Consider the following 19,306-nt stretch of genomic DNA (forward strand, 5'->3'; position numbering starts at 1 on the left):
TCATATGACACAGGAGCAAATATAAAAACCCTAAAGACACAGGAACGACTGACAAAGTACTAGAGATTTAATGTAGAGCTAAATTTAATGTAGAGCTAAAAATCTATCCAGCAGGCAGTGTACTCTTGATTTTCAGCCACAGCCAGTTCCTTTTTTTAGGTTACATAACAGGAAATTCTACTCTGTTCCTCTATAATACATGCGTGGTGGCAGGACAGCCATTGATCAATGTCTCTGTTATCTGAATGAATAAAGACTGACTTAAAACTGTCTAGCAAGTGTCAGAAGTTATTTTCCACCTAAAAAACTGAAAAACACCACGTCTGTTTTTCTTTGGGCCTTCCAAAGCTTCACTCTTCCATGGATACAGGTGGTTCAGGTTGCTGGTGTGACAACAGTTTGTCTCTAGAAAATGGTGCTCAATCAAAGCATTACTGAGGGTTGTGCTGAATGTCTCCGAGAGGCTTGAGTATATCCTTTTTTGCTGAAGTGGGACAGCCCTGGATAGTAGCAGGGTGTCTGTTTGTATCTCAGGTACTACTGTCAAGGACCAGTAGCAAGAAGCATTCTGGCGAAAGACAAGCAATTAGAAGGTTGCCCTAAATTTGGATCTACAGACTAGCTATCCAGGTACTGTTGACAAGAGGATACACTCTTGTCATTGCAGATTAAAGGGGAAGAGTTAAATGTCAGCAAGAACTGAGCATTTTAGTCAGAGTTCTGGCAAGTTCATTGCTGGCAGGAGTTAGATGTGCTCCTTTCAGTCCCAAAGGACAGGCTGGTGAGAAGCCCAAATCTCCTACTGAACACTATGCCCAAAGGTTGGGGCAAGTCTGGATAAAAACACTACTACAAAACACCACCTGCTTCACTTGGCATCAGGAGGCAAAATTTGTTTTAGAGTCTCTTGCCTTTCCTGTTTGATGGTGTTGCCACCCAGCATACCTTTTCTCTCTATTGTTCTGCAAGGAGCAATCAAAAACTTTACAGCCCATGAGAATGGTTTATCAAAATTACTCAGATAACAGTCAATAGTTTAGATGCCTAAATCTGTCAGGACTTTGAATCTTGGAGAATACACTCAGGACAATGTCATGTCTGCACTTTTTTGTTTACTTAAGGAAATTCAGCCTATTCTTCTATGAAGAAGAGCCTTGCAGGATCACAGAACAATGTTGTGTGAATTCTGTGGCTCCCACCACTACCTGACAGGGCAGTTAACTAAGTACTGCTTAGTTTGCCCTTCAAATTGGCAAGACTCATGACAGTGACAAAAGACAATCCTTCTTGGTAAGCTAATTGTAATTCTGTACAATATGTTCAGTTCTGGTAAACATTTTACCTAGATGATTGATCACACTACAAGTGATAGAAGACATGGAAAAACCCAAGGTTTTTCTTGGTCTTAGTCTTTACAGGTAGTACTGGTTTTTAGCCATACCAGGCCCCTCAGACCAGAGGGAAAGGCTGGAGCAAGGAAGACTTACTCCCCATGAAGGATGATATGGCTAGAGAGCAATTAAACAAACAGCTCATACTTAAATCCATACGACATGATTGGAGGTACCCATGGGTGTTGAGGGTGCTGGATGATGTCACTGTGAGGCAACTCTCAATTATCTGTAAAAGGTCATGGTGATCAGGAGAGGTTACTGAGGACTGGAAGAAAACGAATGACCCTCTCACCTTCTAGCTGGGCAAGAAGGAAGATCTTCTAACTAACAGGTTTGTCAGCCTCATCTCAATCTGTGGGAAGGTGATGGAGCAATTTCCCCTGGAAGCTATTTCCAAACATAAGGGCCAGTAAATTGACAGGTATATCACTGAAACACAAGAAAAACGTTTTTACTGTGAGGGTGGTCAAACGCAGGAACAGGATGCCCAGAGAGGTAATGGAATCTCCATCCTTGGAGATACTCAAAGACATGACTTTGAGTAACTCAGAAGAGCAGGGCTGGAGCAAATATCTCTAGAGGTGTCTGACAGCTGCAGCCATTCTGTGATTTAGTAACTTTTACACAAAGCTTTGTAGATAAAATATTGAACATTCACAGTAAAACCTTGTTTTAATTTGTGAATATGCTGTGCCAGCAGCAAGGTGCCACCGGACAAATATTGTTACCATTACACTCATACTAGAGACACATACTTGAGTGGACTAATGCACTCTGTTTGTGTGACCATGCATGTGCATACCTGCGTGCCAGAGATGAGCTGAATGGCAGACAAAGGAGATAAATTTGCTCTTCCCCATCTCCCTCAACCTGGATTATCGGGGAAAGTGGCATATTCTGCACTTTTTTTTAAAAAATTCTAAATCAAATTCACCTTCTATGTCTCAAAGACATTGAGTTTTATCTCAGTGGTAGGAAAATTCTTACCCTTACCTACAGTACTAGTCCTATTTCTTCAGCTGCCCAGTGGTCCTCTTTAGTTGTACAGATGAAAAGGTAGGTCTATCTCTCCCTTGGCATTACACAGAGACATACTTTTCATTCTCTGCAGACCTTTTTGGCTTTTTGTTTTCTCCCATTTTTTTCTGTCTTATGAGCAGGGGAAGTCTGGGGATTTGTTTATCTTCAGCTGTCTCCTCTGCAAGTTGTTCAGCTATTTCTTTGGCCTCTCCATTTACCATAACCCTCAACCTCAGGATTACATTGTTCCTTTTTCTTTAAAAAAAAAAAAAAAGTCTACGAGTTACAAAAAACCCCCAGCATTCCATTCACAATTATTTCTGTTCCTCTTCTTGTCTACCATCTCCTCAGATTTCTTACATTTTATTTTGGCTCTTTTCCTCTGTCTTTGTCATTCATGGTCTTCTTTCCTCTTTTAGTATGTTTTCTTCAGGCCCAATAGAAAATTATTCTCCATACATAAAAGCATGTATTTCTTTTCTTTCTGCTGAACTAAAGGTGCAGTTGAAATTAGGGACTTTATTTATTCATTTGTTCGTATAATAGAAATTTTTAATATCTTTCATGTTACTGGACATTTTCTCTAAATGCCTCTGCAGAATTTGTCAGAAATGCACTCTGCACTCAGAAGAGTCTGAGGAGAAGTCTGAATTTGGGTTTTGACTCATTCCTCCCTCTCCTTCCCTCAGTTCACAGCAGAGCTCAACTTCCTTTTTAAATGTCCTTCACTAGTGCAGAAGCTGTTTGATTTACTGTGAAAAATCCTCCAATTGGATCAAATCTAGTTTGTAAAATTAATGAAAGGCTGACCTAATTGTCTTGTGAAGATAATTCAGAGAGACATGCTAGTGCTCCTGACCCTTCTGGAGCACAATACAAACAAGGACATTTCCTTTCAGCAACCTTGTTTATGGAACTCTCCTTATCACCACTGCATACCCCCAAACCTGGCTGGCTTCACAGCCAAGCTAAAGGCTTCTTTTCCTTCATGCTAGTTTTGTTGCAGCATTTTGTGAGAGCAGCTGGGTGTGCAAAGTCAGAGGATGCTGGATTTACAACTGCTTTCTCCCTGATTCCTGCTCTGTCAATATTATCACACTGACTCACTCTGTTTTCATCACAGTTTAAATAGCTCAGAGGTGCAATTAAAGAAGAAATGAATAAGCAAAGCCTTTCCTCTGTTCGGCTTTACATTGCAAAAGTGAAAAGTAAGGATGAAAAGATCACTCTCTGATGATCATGAAATAAAGCCTGAAAATAGGGATGTTATTGTCGACTTTAGGGGCACAGATTCCAAAACACGTAAACATGTTTCACGGGTGCTGCTGTGCATGAGAGCATCTCCTTCTCGTTTCATACCTGATACATTGTACCTGCCCTGCCCTCCAGTGGCTCAGTACTGCCACATGTCCCAGTACCGCTGCTCTGCAGAGATCCATCCCCTGTACTTTAGGCTGAGGAGAGAAGCACTGCAGATGTAGCTGCACCACAGCCATGAGCTTTCACAGGCAGTGAACTGATAGCTAACAACTGGGCAATAAACACATGCTGTCTATATGAGGCTTTCTCTGGCAAATGATGAGGATGAAAGCAGTATTATGTGTGTAGGGATCAGATCTCCCAAATTCCTTTTCTGCTCCTTCCCCTGGAATCCACATCACCAGAGAGAATGGAGTACTAAAGATCCCAAATTTCTGTCTGGCAGCTGTGGAGAGTGATAAAAATACGGTTAACAGAGTTTTTTCCTTACTGTAACAATGCGTCTGAATCCTTAACCTTTCCAAACAAGAAATAGGAGGAAACCAGTAGGATCCCAAAGGGAAGACTAAGCAAGGAAAGGCTGTTCTGTGTTTTATGCTTGACAAAACAGGTCCTTGCCTCCTCTATATGGACATGTATTGCTCCAGAGAAAAAGGGGTTTAATGCACCAGTGTCACCTCTCAAAGCAATCAGAGATAGTCTACTCCAGCTGAGCGACCAATAGATTAAAAGAACAATCAAAGAAAGCAAACATTTTTCTCAGTAGGCAGTGGAGAAGCCTGAGGATAATGGCTGAATGAGATAATATTCAAACATCTGGGAAACAATTACTGTCTTACTTCCCCATGGAAGGCTCTAGACAACTGTGTGGGTTGCAGAAGTCATCCCTAAGTCACTTTTTCAACCTAGTATGTGGCATCAGTTGTTTTAGCACAACAGTTATAGCACAGACCCATCAAGAACTTGAGAATGTAATGAGCAAGTGATAGCTGGGATGAGGCTGCAGGATGAATTCAGAAGTCTTGTCAGGTTCTAGAGACTGAGGTAGGACTGAAAGACCACTCGTGCTCCTTCCAGTGCTCCAGTTCAGGACCTGTGCTGACACAACTGTAATCCCATTGCATCCCAAACTATATGCCTGCTAAAATAAACCATTCTACTGTATTTGGCTCTGCTGTCATTCACTACTGGTGTTTTGGAATAGGGACCCAGGCGGCCCCAACATTACATCCCTGTGAAGATCCCACCATTACAGCATACCCCATGTAAGTGCAAAAAGAACAAGGACAACAGAGATTTGCAGTCTAACAGTCTCAACTTTAGTAGGAGTGCCTGAATAGCACCACTGAAATGTTTTCAATGTCACACCGTTCCTCAAGGGCTGTTACTTGGCACGGTGTGGCTAAAGGCAGGATTCAGGTACTAGGGCCAGCATGTGTCGAGGCAAAGTGAATATTCATGAATATCACAAACCTGATAGGCTCAATAAATTGTTGCACTAAGGATGTAAAAATACCACAAATGATTTTGTGTAAATCCCAGTTCACAATATACAGGTGATTTCTTTCATGACATCTGCACAATAGTTAAAGAGACATTGGAATTAAAAACATTGGTATTTGTTAAGAACAAAACCAAAGGATAACTCCTACTGGGAGAACTGTCCATAATACAGAGCAGTAAGTACCAACATAGGGATCAGGAATCCTTTGTTAATTATACAGAAAGATGCTTACTCATTTCTAATCCAATAAAAATCAGTAGGAAACCTAAAGACATCATACATTTTTCCATAGACAACACACATTCATACTTTGGAGATTTCAATTTACAAAATGGGTGTTTATATAACTGACAAAACTACTTGCTGCTAGCACACTGTGAAAACACCTGTTTGTAGAAAAATCACTTTGTTCCTTTCATTATCTGGAATCTTTTGTATCATTTTGATCTTAGTAGATATCACAAGAGCCCAAAGGACATTTGAAAGGCTCAGGCATACCCACGGTATCCAAAGGACTGTCATCCTTTACTCTAGGGTATCATTGTCATAACTGAGTCATTTTGGCCTTGAGCAACTGACTTAAGCCAACACTGGATGTTGAACATAAGGCAACAACATATATTCAACCACTTGAGTGATTTCAGGTCCTTGAGTATCCATAATTCTCACAACTGTAAACTTCTACTAATTATATTTACTTGTCTCACAGGTATGTGATGCACTTGCAAGGTTCTAATAATTGTTAAAACCTGAAGTCTCAGATGGAAGACTCCACACAAATATGAATTATTGCTAAAGGTAGAAATGTATCCTTTCTTCTACCCATTTTCCCCCTTACTCTTACCAGATTTCTCCTCTGCTTCCAAGGTGGCAAAAGATTAATTAGAAAGAATGGATTCATGGTTGACTTGCACTCTTGATGAGACAAAACATTAAAAAGACAGGCATCCTTCACACAAGAAAGTTACAGTCCTGAGAGGCAAAGGTGGGCTAGGTGGAAGGCAGCTGCAAAGGAGACAGCTGCACCATTGGTAGATATGCTATGCAGTTTTTATAGTCAAAGGAGACAAAGTCACATTGCAAGAAAACTACCCATCTCATCCCAAAGGAGAACAACTCCAGATAGATTCATCTAACCTGTGTTAGATCTTGATGCAGAGATGAATAAAATTCCGGAAGCACCTCTTTCTCTGTTGATTGCAGAGGGACACTGGACAATAAACTGAGATGCAGAACATAGCAGTACAGAAGTCTATACTGAACAGTGAACTGCTTCCTTATAATAGTCATTGTAATAGCACTGGATTCCTGGTTCTGCTGTTCTGCAACCCCAAAGACAACCTGAGAAACAGGAACCTGTGCTAGATCTTCTGACCATCCCCATGACTATCTTCAATCATCTTAGAGAGAAAATCCACCTTTGTTATTTAGAGACACAAGAACTACCGGCCTAGTAGGACTTTGTTTCTCATACAAACTCATACATCGCTGGATGCCTATGAATATAGTAGGAACCGCAAATCTGCTTTCCACTATCAAATTAAAAGTTATAGTAATTAGCATATGTTTAATGTGTCTGTCTTAAAATATGCAACACTTTCCGTGTCTGTTTGCTCTGTGAGTTGCACAGTACAGGTTATACTTTTTCCACACATAAGACAATAAACTCATTTCTTTTTGTGCTGGTTTTGGTTGGGGTAATTTTCTATGTGGTGGTTGGTATGCGTTGGATTTGTGCTGGAAACAGTGTTGATAATTCAAGGATACTTTTGTTATTGCTGAGCAGTGCTTAGGCTGCTTCAAGGCCTTTTCTGCGTCTTATACTGCCCCATCAGAGAAGGGGTTGGAGATGCACAAAAAGTTGGGAGGGTACACAGCTGGGATAGGTGATCCCAACTGACCCCAGGGATAATCCACACCATGCTCAGGACATAAAGCTGGGGGAAGAAGTAAGGGGGGACATTCAGAGTGCTTTCCTGGGGATGGCTAAACACCTGCCTGCCAGTGGGCAGTGGAGAATGAATTCCTTTTTTGCTTTACTTGTGTGCACAGCTTTTGCTTTACCTATTAAACCAGTTTTGTCTCAAATCACGAGTTGTCTCTCTTTTACTCTTTCAATGCTCTTCCCCATCTCACTGAGGGGGATTGAGCAATTGGCTGTGTGGTACTTAGCTGTCAGCTGGGATTAAACCATGACACTCTCTTAAATATTCTCCAGTGCCAGCTGCTTAAAAAGAACAGCTATTACATATGAAAATGCAACTTTAAACAACATTCAAGTTCTCCAAGACAAAACTTGTCTAGACATGGTAACAGAATCATGCTTCTAAAAACACAATTACGTCTCAAAAGGGAAATCAAATAAATTGAGCAAATGAGATTTTTTTTTCATCAGGAATTCTATCCTACAAACACCCAAAGTATGAGTTACATTGGGAAAAAACTCGCATTTTCAAAAAAAAAAAAGGGTTTTGACATTAATGCATTATGTTTTTGCTCTGGTGATCCCACTTCATAAGCCTTCAAGTGATGGGTGTATGTCTCTCCATAGAGCCAGAACACAAAACAGTATTGTAGGTTTATGAGTATGATTAGCATAGGTTTGCCTAGGGTGCAACAAAGGGAATACTTGAACACACCAAGAAATGCTTTGTGGTGTAGTTGGCAGGGAAAAAATATATAAAGTTCTTTAAAGACAGTGACATGGAGATGTGGCACCAGCTCTAAAATAATGAGTATTCTCCTGAATCAGCATTTCTCTGTACCTGACCCCTTCCAGGAAGGGAAAATTAAAAACTAAAATTCAGCATCTGCTAACAGAATTCACCACATTGTCAAGCACAACAGAGATCTTCCTAACACATGAAAGTAGAGAATTAGGATTCATGTCCTGTGACCCAACAGAGCAATAATTTAGAAAATGCTTAAAGACCATTGTTCATTGCTTTTACTTTACTGGGTAGCTGATACCTTCTAAAGATAAACAGTAAGAAATATCATCCCCAAACTTACTTACTTTTAAGAATGTACAGAGCTGTTGCCACACTATAATTGTAGTTATTATTTTATTATTACTCCATTTTCTAAAAAGAATTTTCCAGTTCTTATAACAAAATTACTTTTACAGAGAAATTGCAATGACAACTTTTATGTAGGAAGCCAAGCATAATGCTTATTGGTTACTGTTGTTTCATCTTGGCTCTTGAGAAGTTGATTGTAGATTGACTGTTGGACCCAGAAGGCACTGCTTTGTTGAGGACAGCAGGGTCATTTTCATTTGCTTTTATCTACAGAGAAAAAAATACAATATGATATAATCTTTCGAAAGAAAATCTCTTCTTTGCAATTTGTCACTCAGAGAGGTAATAATGGAGAAACAGTGCTAGGAGCTAGAAAAAACGATTATTGCTCCCTCACTCTATTGAAGCTTTAGCCTTTAGTCCTCTCTATTAGAAAACCTTTCTCCCTTATGACAGAGAAAACAAATGGGATGCTGCACTCTGTTGCTGCTACTGATGCCCTGGATGAGGTTTAAAGGAATGATACAATGAAATGTGGAAAAGCTAACTTTACCCTCCCACTATAGCAGATTTGTTCCTGTGCCCATATTAATTAACACTAAGAACAGGCTCATTTTATGTGAGGTGCAAGCTGGGGCTTTATATTTGTCTGTTGGAAAATCATCCCTCAAACTAGCTGGTGTCATTGCTGGTACACACACGCACCCAAAACCGCAGCCTGGATTTTGTCATGCTTACTGCCACTCACTGTTCCCCCAAAACATATTAATCAACTCCTCTGCTGTAGCAGAAAACATTAAAGCTGCAGTTGGCATACAGCAACATCATGGCTCAACTGTGCTTGCTGAAGGTCTTACCTAGTTCTTTTACCTCTTCCTGAAGCATTTCCTCTTCTTGTTGAACTGTTAAAGAGTTAAGTGTTGTCACCTAGTCTTTGCCCCCAGCTGCCTTATCCCATCCATATGCTGCACTGTGTTGATCTCTGCTAGGTTCTTCTAGGAGACACTTCAACTCATCAAGGCAACCAAAAACTAACCCAGAAGAAAGAAGCTAGTTGGTTTCTGCTCACTTAGCAAGGAAGTCAGCTCAAAGGTCTGCCGAGCACCAGGGCATATACAGGTGAGAGACTGTCATTAACCGAGTTACACACTGTGAACACTGGAGAGGAGGGAAGGGGAGATGCCAGGTGCTATTGCCTTGTTAGCAGAGATGAGCTTACACTAACTCAGCCAGCCATTAGACCACTGCTGTCATTGACTGCAGCACCACTATTCATGGAATTGTAGAACAGCTTGGCTTGGAAGGAACTTAAAAGATCATCTGGTTCCAACCCACCTGACATGGGAATGGACACCTTCCACTAGACCAGGTTGCTCAGAGTCCCATCTAACTTAGCCTTAAACACTTCCAGGGATGGAACATCCACAAGTTCTCTGGGCAACATGTGCCAGGGCCTCACCAACCTCATGGTAAAGAATTTCTTCCTAATATCTAACCTAAACCTACTCTCTGTGTAAAGCCGTTCTCTCTTGTCCTACTACTACATGCCCTTGTAAAAAAAATCTCTCTCCAGCTCTCTCATAGGCTCCCTTTAGGTACCGAAAGGCTGTTCTAAGGTCTCTCTGGAGCCCTCTCTTTTCATGAAGACAGCTTTTGTCCTTGCAAAACAAATCTATCAGTTTAACCCAAACAGCACATTTGTTGGAGGGTTATTGTCTGTAACACAGGGACACCAACAAATTTCTTTTTTTGCATCAAGTTGTTTTTGTTGGTGGTTCTGGTTTTTTTCTGTAAATTTGCACCCAAACATTCATGCTTTGTTTGTACTCCCGTTTATAACTGAACTCAGGTTTTCTATGGGCCTTTATACCCACGGCTCAGTCTAGCAGTTAAACTCCATCTGTTTCTTTCAGCTTAACTTTTTAAATGATGCTCCAGTCAGAAAGATGCTCTCCATACCTGGACTGCCACACTTTTTCATCAAATTTACAGATACCGGGACAACTCAGCTTCTGAGAGGGCTTATTTCAGACAAGCCTGTCACTGCCTAGGCAGCCTGCTACACTTTTGATTTCTTGAAGTTTCAGAGTAGCATTAAATAAAGTAGTTTTCACTAACCAAAAGATATGGTTACCTGCAAGAGCCAGAACTGGTGAATGAGCACATTATTTTTGCATGATGGATATTCCTGAGACCACGCCTGTATATGGTGCTCTCTTGACAGGAGCAGGCTGACAGACCTGCAATAAAATATTTTAAATTTTTTGTTACTTTGTCTTCCCCTTGAAATTGTTAATTGGACACAATTAAAATAGCAGTCCTATGATGACCCAGGTTTTTATGTAATGCATCCCAATACTTTCACCAAACTTCTCTCTGAAAAAGATCCCTTGCACTGGAATTAAACTGTTCAGTTCTCAGCTTTCATCAGGAGCTGGGTGGTTAGATCTGTTCGACATTGTAACAATGCAATTCTAAATCCATTTTTTTAAAGAAGCAAATGACCGTGTTCCACCTCATTTTGTGGATGCTTCTCTTTGTTAAAGTATTCACATTTTCCAGTGACGATTTTAATACAGGTAAGAGATGTTAATAAATATCAATGAAACAAAGCAAATTCTGCCTTGTGTGGATATTTACCATCCACTATTCCAGTCGCTGGCTACAGGAGGCCGAGCTAGTTGAAAAATCACTTCTGAAGACATGCTGCAATTGATGTTTGGGTTGAGGAAAAATTCTCCTACCTTTGATGGGAAATGGAAACCGCTATGTTAATGGAATTCTTACGAATTGTGTAATTATCAGATTTCTTATAAATTTTAGTTTAGTTTTGATACTAGTTATCTAGTAATTATGTGTATGAACTTGTAGGCAGCTCATTACCTCCTGAGAAATTGTAGTCTTTAGAGGAAAGCCTCATTCAGCCACTTTTGCATGCTCTTCTCAGTCCATAAAGACAATAGCAGAAAGAAAGATACAGAATTATCTTGGAAGCTTTTCACTAGGTCATATCTCACATGGATGTTAATCTGATTCAACTTTTAGATCCTGCAGTGAATTCCACTGATTAGGTACATTTTAAAATTTACTTACTCTGGGTGCTTTTGAAAATCCTATTCACAGTAAGTAACGCTAAGGACACAAAAGCATCATGAATGCTTGCACAGTAAATAGGCACTGAAAATTCAACCTTCAGGTATTTGCAATATTTCTCTTAAAAAAAAATAAATAACAAGAGCTTGAACACAGCTATCTTGCTTGGTCCATCAGTGTGCTTTGTACGTGTTCAGTTTTTAACACACTCTTGCTGTAACACAGCAAAGTGTTTAATATTCTACAGGGTTTAGCTCCAAAGATCCGATCCATGAAAGAATTAGAAAATTATTGATTTCTTCCTTGGTGCAAGACTTCTTGCCACAGATTTTAAGGTTCTCTGATTTTCACTGAAATTAGTGATGAAATGCAGCAGTTGGTCAGATTACTCAGGAGCAAAACTTTGTCCACTTTTATTGCAAGTGGGACATGTCTATTTTAGAAAGTACTGAGGCTTATTTCACGAGTTGTACAGACTACCATAAGAGCAGGAACTAGTCTATGATATTTTTGTGTAGATAAAGAGCAATAAACACTGAGTTCTCTAGTTTCATTTCCTCCCACCTTGGCATATTTTGATTAGTAAGGAAAATTACCATTGAATCCCCAAACCTCTCTTCCCAAGAGCTAGTTATCCTCATGTTGTACAAGGCATTACAGAGATTTATTAGTTTAATTAACCTGCTCCCGCTGCCTGACTCGTTTGTAGACATATGGAGGGAACGGTGGACGGGAGACATATTTGCCTTCTCCTGCTGTGACATTGAAAACTCCACCTTCATAAACCACTTTGCCTCTAGAAACTGTCGCAACTGGGACTCCATGGCAGACCATTCCTTCAAATATATTGAAGTTATTTGCCTGGTGGTGCGTCTTTGCAGATATTGTCCTGCGTTTAGAAAACAATACTCAAAATTACTATGATCCTTGCATTTCACTTCATTATAAGCTTTTGATAAATTTATACAGGAAGAAAATTTAGCAACATTATTAAACTATGACACTGCGCAGTACATCATGAACAGCTTTAAAAATAGGATAGAGAAATAACATTTCATTGAACAGTAATTGCATTTCTAAAGAATAAAGAAGGAGTCAAAAAGACAGAACTTTGCAGCCTTGAAATGCAAAATTTTCCAATAGAAAAGAGATTAGTGGAAAAAAAAATCAGGCTGCAACATTTTCTTTGGATAACATGATTTCATTTTGCCTTGTCAAGCAAATATCTATGCGCAATTCAGTCAATCTGACCTTTTAGCTGGAATGACTTGCAATTTCAAATTTGAAAAGCATGGCTGCAATATTTCATGTGTTGAGACTCACAAATAGCATAAAGAACATTCCACTGGAAAATCAGCAGATGATAATGATTTTTTGGTAACTCTTAGTGTGAGTTGGATTGACTCGATGATTGACAGCTCAAATATTTCAATGCTGCTAAATAATAATGACAACATCACACTTCTACATACCTTTCCTTCAAGGGTATTAAGCAAATTATAGTTTCAGACCTCAACAGTACTCATTTGAGTGATGACATTATTGCTTTTGTATATATAGACCTCATTCTATATGATTACCATTTTTCTATACAACTTCTCCAACCCTAAGTGGGTACATTAAAGGCAGAGTCAGTGCTAGAGCTGACATTAGCATCTGGAGGCGCAGGCTGTGTATACTTCCTTTATTATCTATTCTCCTTACTGAGCTAATGACTGTGTACTGTATCTACAACAGTTCAAACAATTTTGAATTTTAGTTAATTATTTTATTAACTTCCTGTATCCAATCTACAGAGTTTTTCTATATATATAGTTTGGAGAGTTTATATTTTTATTATTTGTCATTTCTGAAAAGAAGAAAGCTTCATGCTTTTGGCTACCAGTCAGACTTTTTCCGGTATAGGTGCTCACACAATCAAAAACTTATCATGCCTATATTATAATACATATATATGGATTCATATTATTCCAGAGACTACATCTTTTGCAAAGGAATTATCAAAGTCAAAAGCAATATGAAATATTAATAGATTAAAGTATTTATCTATTTGGAGAAGAATTTTCTAAAACCTTATTTTGCTTAACAAAATGAGAAAACCACAAAAAAATTCTATATCTTACTTGAATTATAGCAATTTTCAAAAGTTATCACATATTAAATATTTCAAATTATTATTTATACAGAGGAAAAAAAGAATTTGTGGAAGGATACCTAGTTTTCCTTTCATATCATTCTGTTGACCTAAGAGAAATTGGTTTGCTAAAGGCTACATTTAAATCTTATGGCAACTGACTTTTCAAAGGCTGTGTATGTAGAAATACTCTCTATGACCAATCTGCCCATAGGAATAAAAACTTTTCCTTATTCAACACACCTTGGACAGAAAGCTTATGCATGCCTGCTCACCAGTATCAGCATCACCTTGTAGATTCTTAGTGGAAAGAGTTAAACATCTCATTTTCAATTTCAGTCCTATGAATACTGTCAAATAACATTATCCATGGGTGTTATAATAGCCCTACAAGGCTATTATATGTGAACATATGTGAATATGTTCCCATATTCCTCCAGCTTATTGCATTACCCTTATGGGTCCAATTGCTAGAACAGTAAATAAGAACAACTGTAGTATAATTATCTTTATAATTCTCTAGGTATACATCATATCTATTTGCATAATAGCACTGGGACACGAAAAGAAAGATCCAAAAGGTAATTTCAGCAAACAAACATAAAAATAAGTGAGACCCTTCAACTCAACATGTGAGCTGTTTAAATGTTCTAGGGCAGGATCACTAGAGATAAACAGACCTCAGAGATAAGTACATCCTTCATTTAAGGATACAAAATGAATGGAAGTTGGCACATTTAAAAGTAATATCCATTTGTACAGCTAAACCTTACAATATTAAAAGATACATTTCCAGAGCTTGTCTCAACAACAAACCTGGATAGAACTAATTTTTAACTCTTCTGTTGAAACAAGCCTTAGGTCAAGTTGCATTTTCTGGAGATCAAGTTGCCTGCTGGAGATCACCAAAATCTATCTGTGATTTAACCCTTTGACATTATCAATGGGAGGGAAAGTTTCAGGTAGCAAGTGGGCAATCAAATAAAACAGAACTAGACTGTGTGCTTGAGTTTGAAGCCTACAACTCAGCAACCTTATGCAACAAACTGTTTACTGCTGTGTCACCAATTTCAGTAGCAGGCAGCTTAGCAACATGCTAAAGTTTGCTCTCAGCTAATGGCAAGAGCAGTTGTAACCTATTAATAATCCAAAAAATCAAGACTGCCACCATAGTGGAGTACAATTTAACAGCTGTCTCTAGCATCCTAAATGATGTCTGACATAAAGGATTACTCAGTGTGAGAGAGCAGATTCTGACCCCAGGCTTAAAAATATGTATTTTATTTTTTTAAATAAAATTTGTAAAAATCTCTATTTCTGGTTCTAATTTACAGTGGCTCTTGTTTCAAACAACTCCCAAATTGAGACTGAGAACAGAATGATTATTTCATAATTTAAAAGAACATTCTCCTCTAGAAAGAGGATACTGCAAAGACATCAGGTCCTTTATTTTTCCTACTCACATCAGTGTTTCTGTGCAGTTCACTTCAGCAGCTTTTGATATAGCTGGCTTGCAAAGATATTTGAAGCTATTAATATAAATATTGATATTCCTCTAGTACCAAAGAGGAAGACATGCTTCTGAAGTTGTCTTTTTCTCAACAGAGTGCTTCTGTCAAACTAATTTAGAGTCAAAGAGTAATTTAGTCTAACAGTAATTACCAGATTTTCTCTGTGGCTAGTAATACTGTCCTTATTTATACTTTAAGTGATAAAGGGCTTTACAGACACTCCTAGAATATTATAACTAAATAAACTACAAACTGCAGCTTGAAAATTTGGAAAAGAGTAGCAGATTAGACTAATGCAGCAATATGTAGAATGAAATTCAAGACTCTACAGGTAGTAAGCTCAAAAGTTATGACCTAAAGCTTTGTTAAGGAGTTAGAGGTACCAGTTTTCATCTCAACAAACAGCAATGTCTAATGATTTCCCTTCATCCAGGTCCCCCTCCTGCCCAGTTGTAACTCACTATTTAGCATTTCGGTCTCTGACTGAGACATAGAAGTGATCTTCTACCTTTCATAATGCATAGATGATGTAGGAAGCTACATCATCTCTAGAACCTAAACTTTGACTGTCATGAGGATTATGCCTTTATTTTTCAAGATGACACAAGCAAATGAAGAATTTCATTACTTTCAATAGAAACTAAATATATACCTCACCCAGTTTTCTTTAAAATTTCAGGTACTGGAATATGAAGAAAAGCTGTAGATGACAACCCTTAAGGAAGAACAGAGGCTCAATGCCTCAGTAAAGGAGGACACCTATTTTATAATTAATTAAATAATTCATTTAAAACACAGTAATAAAGTCGGCTAAAATTACATGAGTCCATTATTGAAAACAACTGCTTTGTTGACAGTTGCCTTAGAAAAGCAGCTTATATAAGAGTGACTATTTGAGCTGTAAGCAACTTCTCTCAGTGCTTACAGTGCAATAACTCTAAGCTTTTCAGAGCTGGGGGTAGGTGAGAAATGCCAGTTTGCTAAGGGTAGTACCAGCCTTTGCGAGTTGCCTTTTCACACCACTTTCCAATGCCTTTGAACTCTCTCTCCTGTTAACCTGCTTCTCTAAAATCTAGAAAAAAATAAATAGATCTTTCATTTTCTGTGCTTTCTGAGTCATCAGTTATTTATAATGATAATTAAGACTAAGTTTTATTAAAAAGAAAGGCATAGAACAGGGAAAAAAAGACAAAAATAAGAAAGTCTTAAAATCTGTGCGCAAAACCACTGGCTATAAGCCTATATGAGGATTAAAAACTCATTTTCTACTTTATATTAAGGAATTGCAATAACTGCACATGCAAATATATTCAGGTAACTATTTGCAAAGTTGTATTCTTAGCCTCTTAGAAAACACCTTCAATAAACATTGCTTTTGAGTAACCAAATGAATTAAGAATTGTGGATAAAACAACAGATGCAAGAAAATGCAGGAAGTTAATTTTAGGAGCTTCAAGTCAAAGTGATTTATCTGAGGAATAAGATCTTGATTTCACGTGAGCATATCTTCTAAAATTTGTTATTTTAAGGGAGGTAGAGAATGATAACAATTTTATTTTTTTTTAATTATGGTAAGTAACTCATTTGTCAACAAAATTATCAGTCTGGTCCTACCAATCACTCCAAGCTGATATCAAACTGTGGGCAGAAGAAAAACAGCATTGAGAAATTAAGCTTGTAGAAAATCATACAAAGAGAGGAAAACACAGATTAGTCTACTCAATGACTAAAGAAGATCTTGGAGACCAGGGAGAAAAAATCAAAATTATAGAAGAGAAATATAAGAAAGATTTAATTTTTTTTCATAACATTTCTCAGATTCAGTTCCCTAAAGAGAACAACTGACATTTTGGAGACAGCAAGTTACTAGGGAGACGTACATCATGTATTCTCAGAGAGGCTTATCTTGTTACAATTCACAGAACCAGAGAGTCACTGAGGTTAGAAAGCATCTCTGGAGATCATCTATTCCAAACCCTCTGCTCTGATCAGGGTCAGCCAAAGTAGGTTTTTCAGGGCCATGTTAAATCGAGGTTTAAGTGCCTTCAAAGATGGAGATCCACAATCACTTTGGGCAACCTGTGCCAGTGTTTGATCACCCCCACAGCAAAAAAAATATTTCTTATGTTTAAATGGAATTTCCTACATTTTAATTTCTGTCTATTGTTTCTTTCTCTGTGTTTTCTCAGTTTGAGATAGAGGCCTTTGGCAGGAACTCTAATTCTACTGAATTAGTGTACATTCACGCATACACAAAGTTTCACTTGTGCAAAAGAATATGGGACTATTGAAAACGCCAGAACATACTTGAGCTACGCATAGATATTTGTATGCCACAGTATTTCATTTTGCCTCATTGTGACTAGATGCAGTTATCCACACACTCAGTATTCAAAATTATGCTCATTCATCAAAAGACAGTCGCAGAATTATTTATTCTAATCTTTTGCTAACATCTTGGTTTCTTCCTCTCTCATGTTACTAAAAATTACAGGCAGTTGGTTGGTAGAGTGCTTAAATGTTGTAACTCGTCCCTACTTAAGCCTCTGAGGCTGAAGACTTGACTACAAATGAGGCAGACATAGGCTGCAGATTTTGGTTCTGATAAATGCAGAAGATTTATCCATGAACATATCTACATGCAAACAAAGGCACTGAGGAAACATATGCCAGCAGACTGGGGAACTCTGACTTCTCACTGATTCACATCCAGTCGCTATTTCCCCCAAAATGCATAAACACTGGAATCAGGGTAGAAAACACAGCTTCCTATTATTTCATAGCAGGTAGATTACAGAGTAACCTGTCCTTTTCCTTCCTCCTATCCTTACCTCAGGACTCCTGTATCCCTGCTGACCAGGGACCCTGCTCCAGCAGCTGTTTAGTTGGGGTGCAGCCACCACTGCTGTGCTCAGGGCCTGAGCCCATCTCCACCAGCACACGTGAGGCACACACTGGGCCTGCCAAAGAGGGACACTCCAGCAAAGTTGAAAGAGGATGGTGCTACCTGCACAACCAGCTCAGCTTCCTCAGTCAGAAGTATCTAACTTTTCAGCTATATTTAATGGGGGGGAAAAAAACTGGTGAGTGAGGCTTCCCAAACTGCATATTGTTATAATGAAGTGGCTGGACTTAGAAAGTTAAACTCTGTTTGAGACAAGATTTTTATCTTGCCATTTGATCTTGCCTTTGGGGCTTGATCCAGAATTTATTTGCAAGGCTCCAACAGGCTACAGTGAATTTATTGAGCCCTAATATCTGCTGGGGGCTGAACGTCTCTTATGAGATTTTTGGGATCTTCTGCCCCTACTTTACAAGGGATGCTCAGCTCTTTTCACTGCCTGAATTGGGTACTGCAGTATTCAGATTCCTTGCTGAGCATTTCTGAAACAAGCCCTGGAGATTTTGTACTCTTGTTTGCTTTCAAATAGCTAAAGGCATCAGCTATAGAGGACATTGACTTGCTGACAGGTGATATTCCCTTTTCCTTGCTTACTCTGCTCTCTCCTCCTGGAAAAGCCTTTAGAGTTGCTTTTGTTTCACAGACATGGGGCTGTTACATTATTTGTGTGCAGTTGAAAGAAGCCAATGAACAATTCTTGATCAAAGCACAGATTAAAATAAGATGGTACAGGGAGTACGCATTTGCTGCCTACATGCATTTTCCCAAGGAGTTTTCACAGAACAATCCTGTGTGCACAGGCTGTACTTTGGATGCTGAGGGTGTTGAGGTCTGCAAGATGATGTTTGGTGGGACATGGCTTGCAATAAGCCAACAGGTCCGTTTGGTATTTGTGTGATCTTTTATGAATGCAATGAGTATAAGGAAAGTAAGAAATAGACCTCATCTGGCAGGATCCACAACCTGTCTTTTGAAATGCAGTTTCTAACCAACTTGTACATTTAATGTTTCTTACCAATAATGCTTGCTGTCATGTAGACCTGCTAAAACCATTATTTAGATGCTTTTAAATAGAGTAATGAATGTCATAATCGTTCACGTAGTCTTTTCTCTAGAAATTACCAGAAACTGCTACAGAAACAGACCAGTCAGTGAAGCTGACCCTTAAAAGGAAAACCTCAGCTGAAGTGGCAGAGTGCTGGAAGCAGAACCTTGAATTGCAATTGCTCCCAGCTTGTGTAGCTGTCACATTGAATTCACTAGGTTTTTGCAACCTAGAAAGAGAAAATTCTGAATACCCAAATAGCACCCAACATGCTGTTATTGTGCAATGATGTGGGAGGTGAAATGCAGTCAATTTTGTAGGGATACAAGTGTTTGTATTTTGAAGAGATTCACTACCTTTCTGAATTACTCTAGAATTTTCCCTATAGAATTCCTCTGATTGTGATAATATCAGTTCCTCACA

General features: G+C 38.7%; 1 protein-coding gene across 3 annotated transcripts in view; it reads right to left on the reverse strand.

The window, feature by feature from the left end:
• Positions 1 to 8,200: 8,200 nt before the first annotated feature.
• Positions 8,201 to 19,306, reverse strand: part of DPYS (dihydropyrimidinase) — a 35,201-nt gene continuing 24,095 nt past the window's right edge. For all 3 annotated transcript variants that reach the window (XM_039387612.1, XM_039387613.1, XM_027717530.2), the window contains 3 exons: positions 11,973 to 12,180; positions 10,333 to 10,438; positions 8,201 to 8,465 (listed from right to left, as the gene is read on the reverse strand). In XM_039387612.1, the coding sequence (XP_039243546.1) occupies positions 10,364 to 10,438; positions 11,973 to 12,180 (283 nt within the window). In that variant the 3' untranslated portion in view covers positions 8,201 to 8,465; positions 10,333 to 10,363. The remainder of the gene's footprint in view (positions 8,466 to 10,332; positions 10,439 to 11,972; positions 12,181 to 19,306) is intronic.

The sequence above is a fragment of the Pipra filicauda genome, unplaced genomic scaffold, assembly GCF_003945595.2.
Source record: "Pipra filicauda isolate LSUMZ 115617 unplaced genomic scaffold, ASM394559v2 scaffold57_size4234018_pilon, whole genome shotgun sequence".
Classification (NCBI taxonomy): Eukaryota; Metazoa; Chordata; class Aves; order Passeriformes; family Pipridae; genus Pipra; species Pipra filicauda.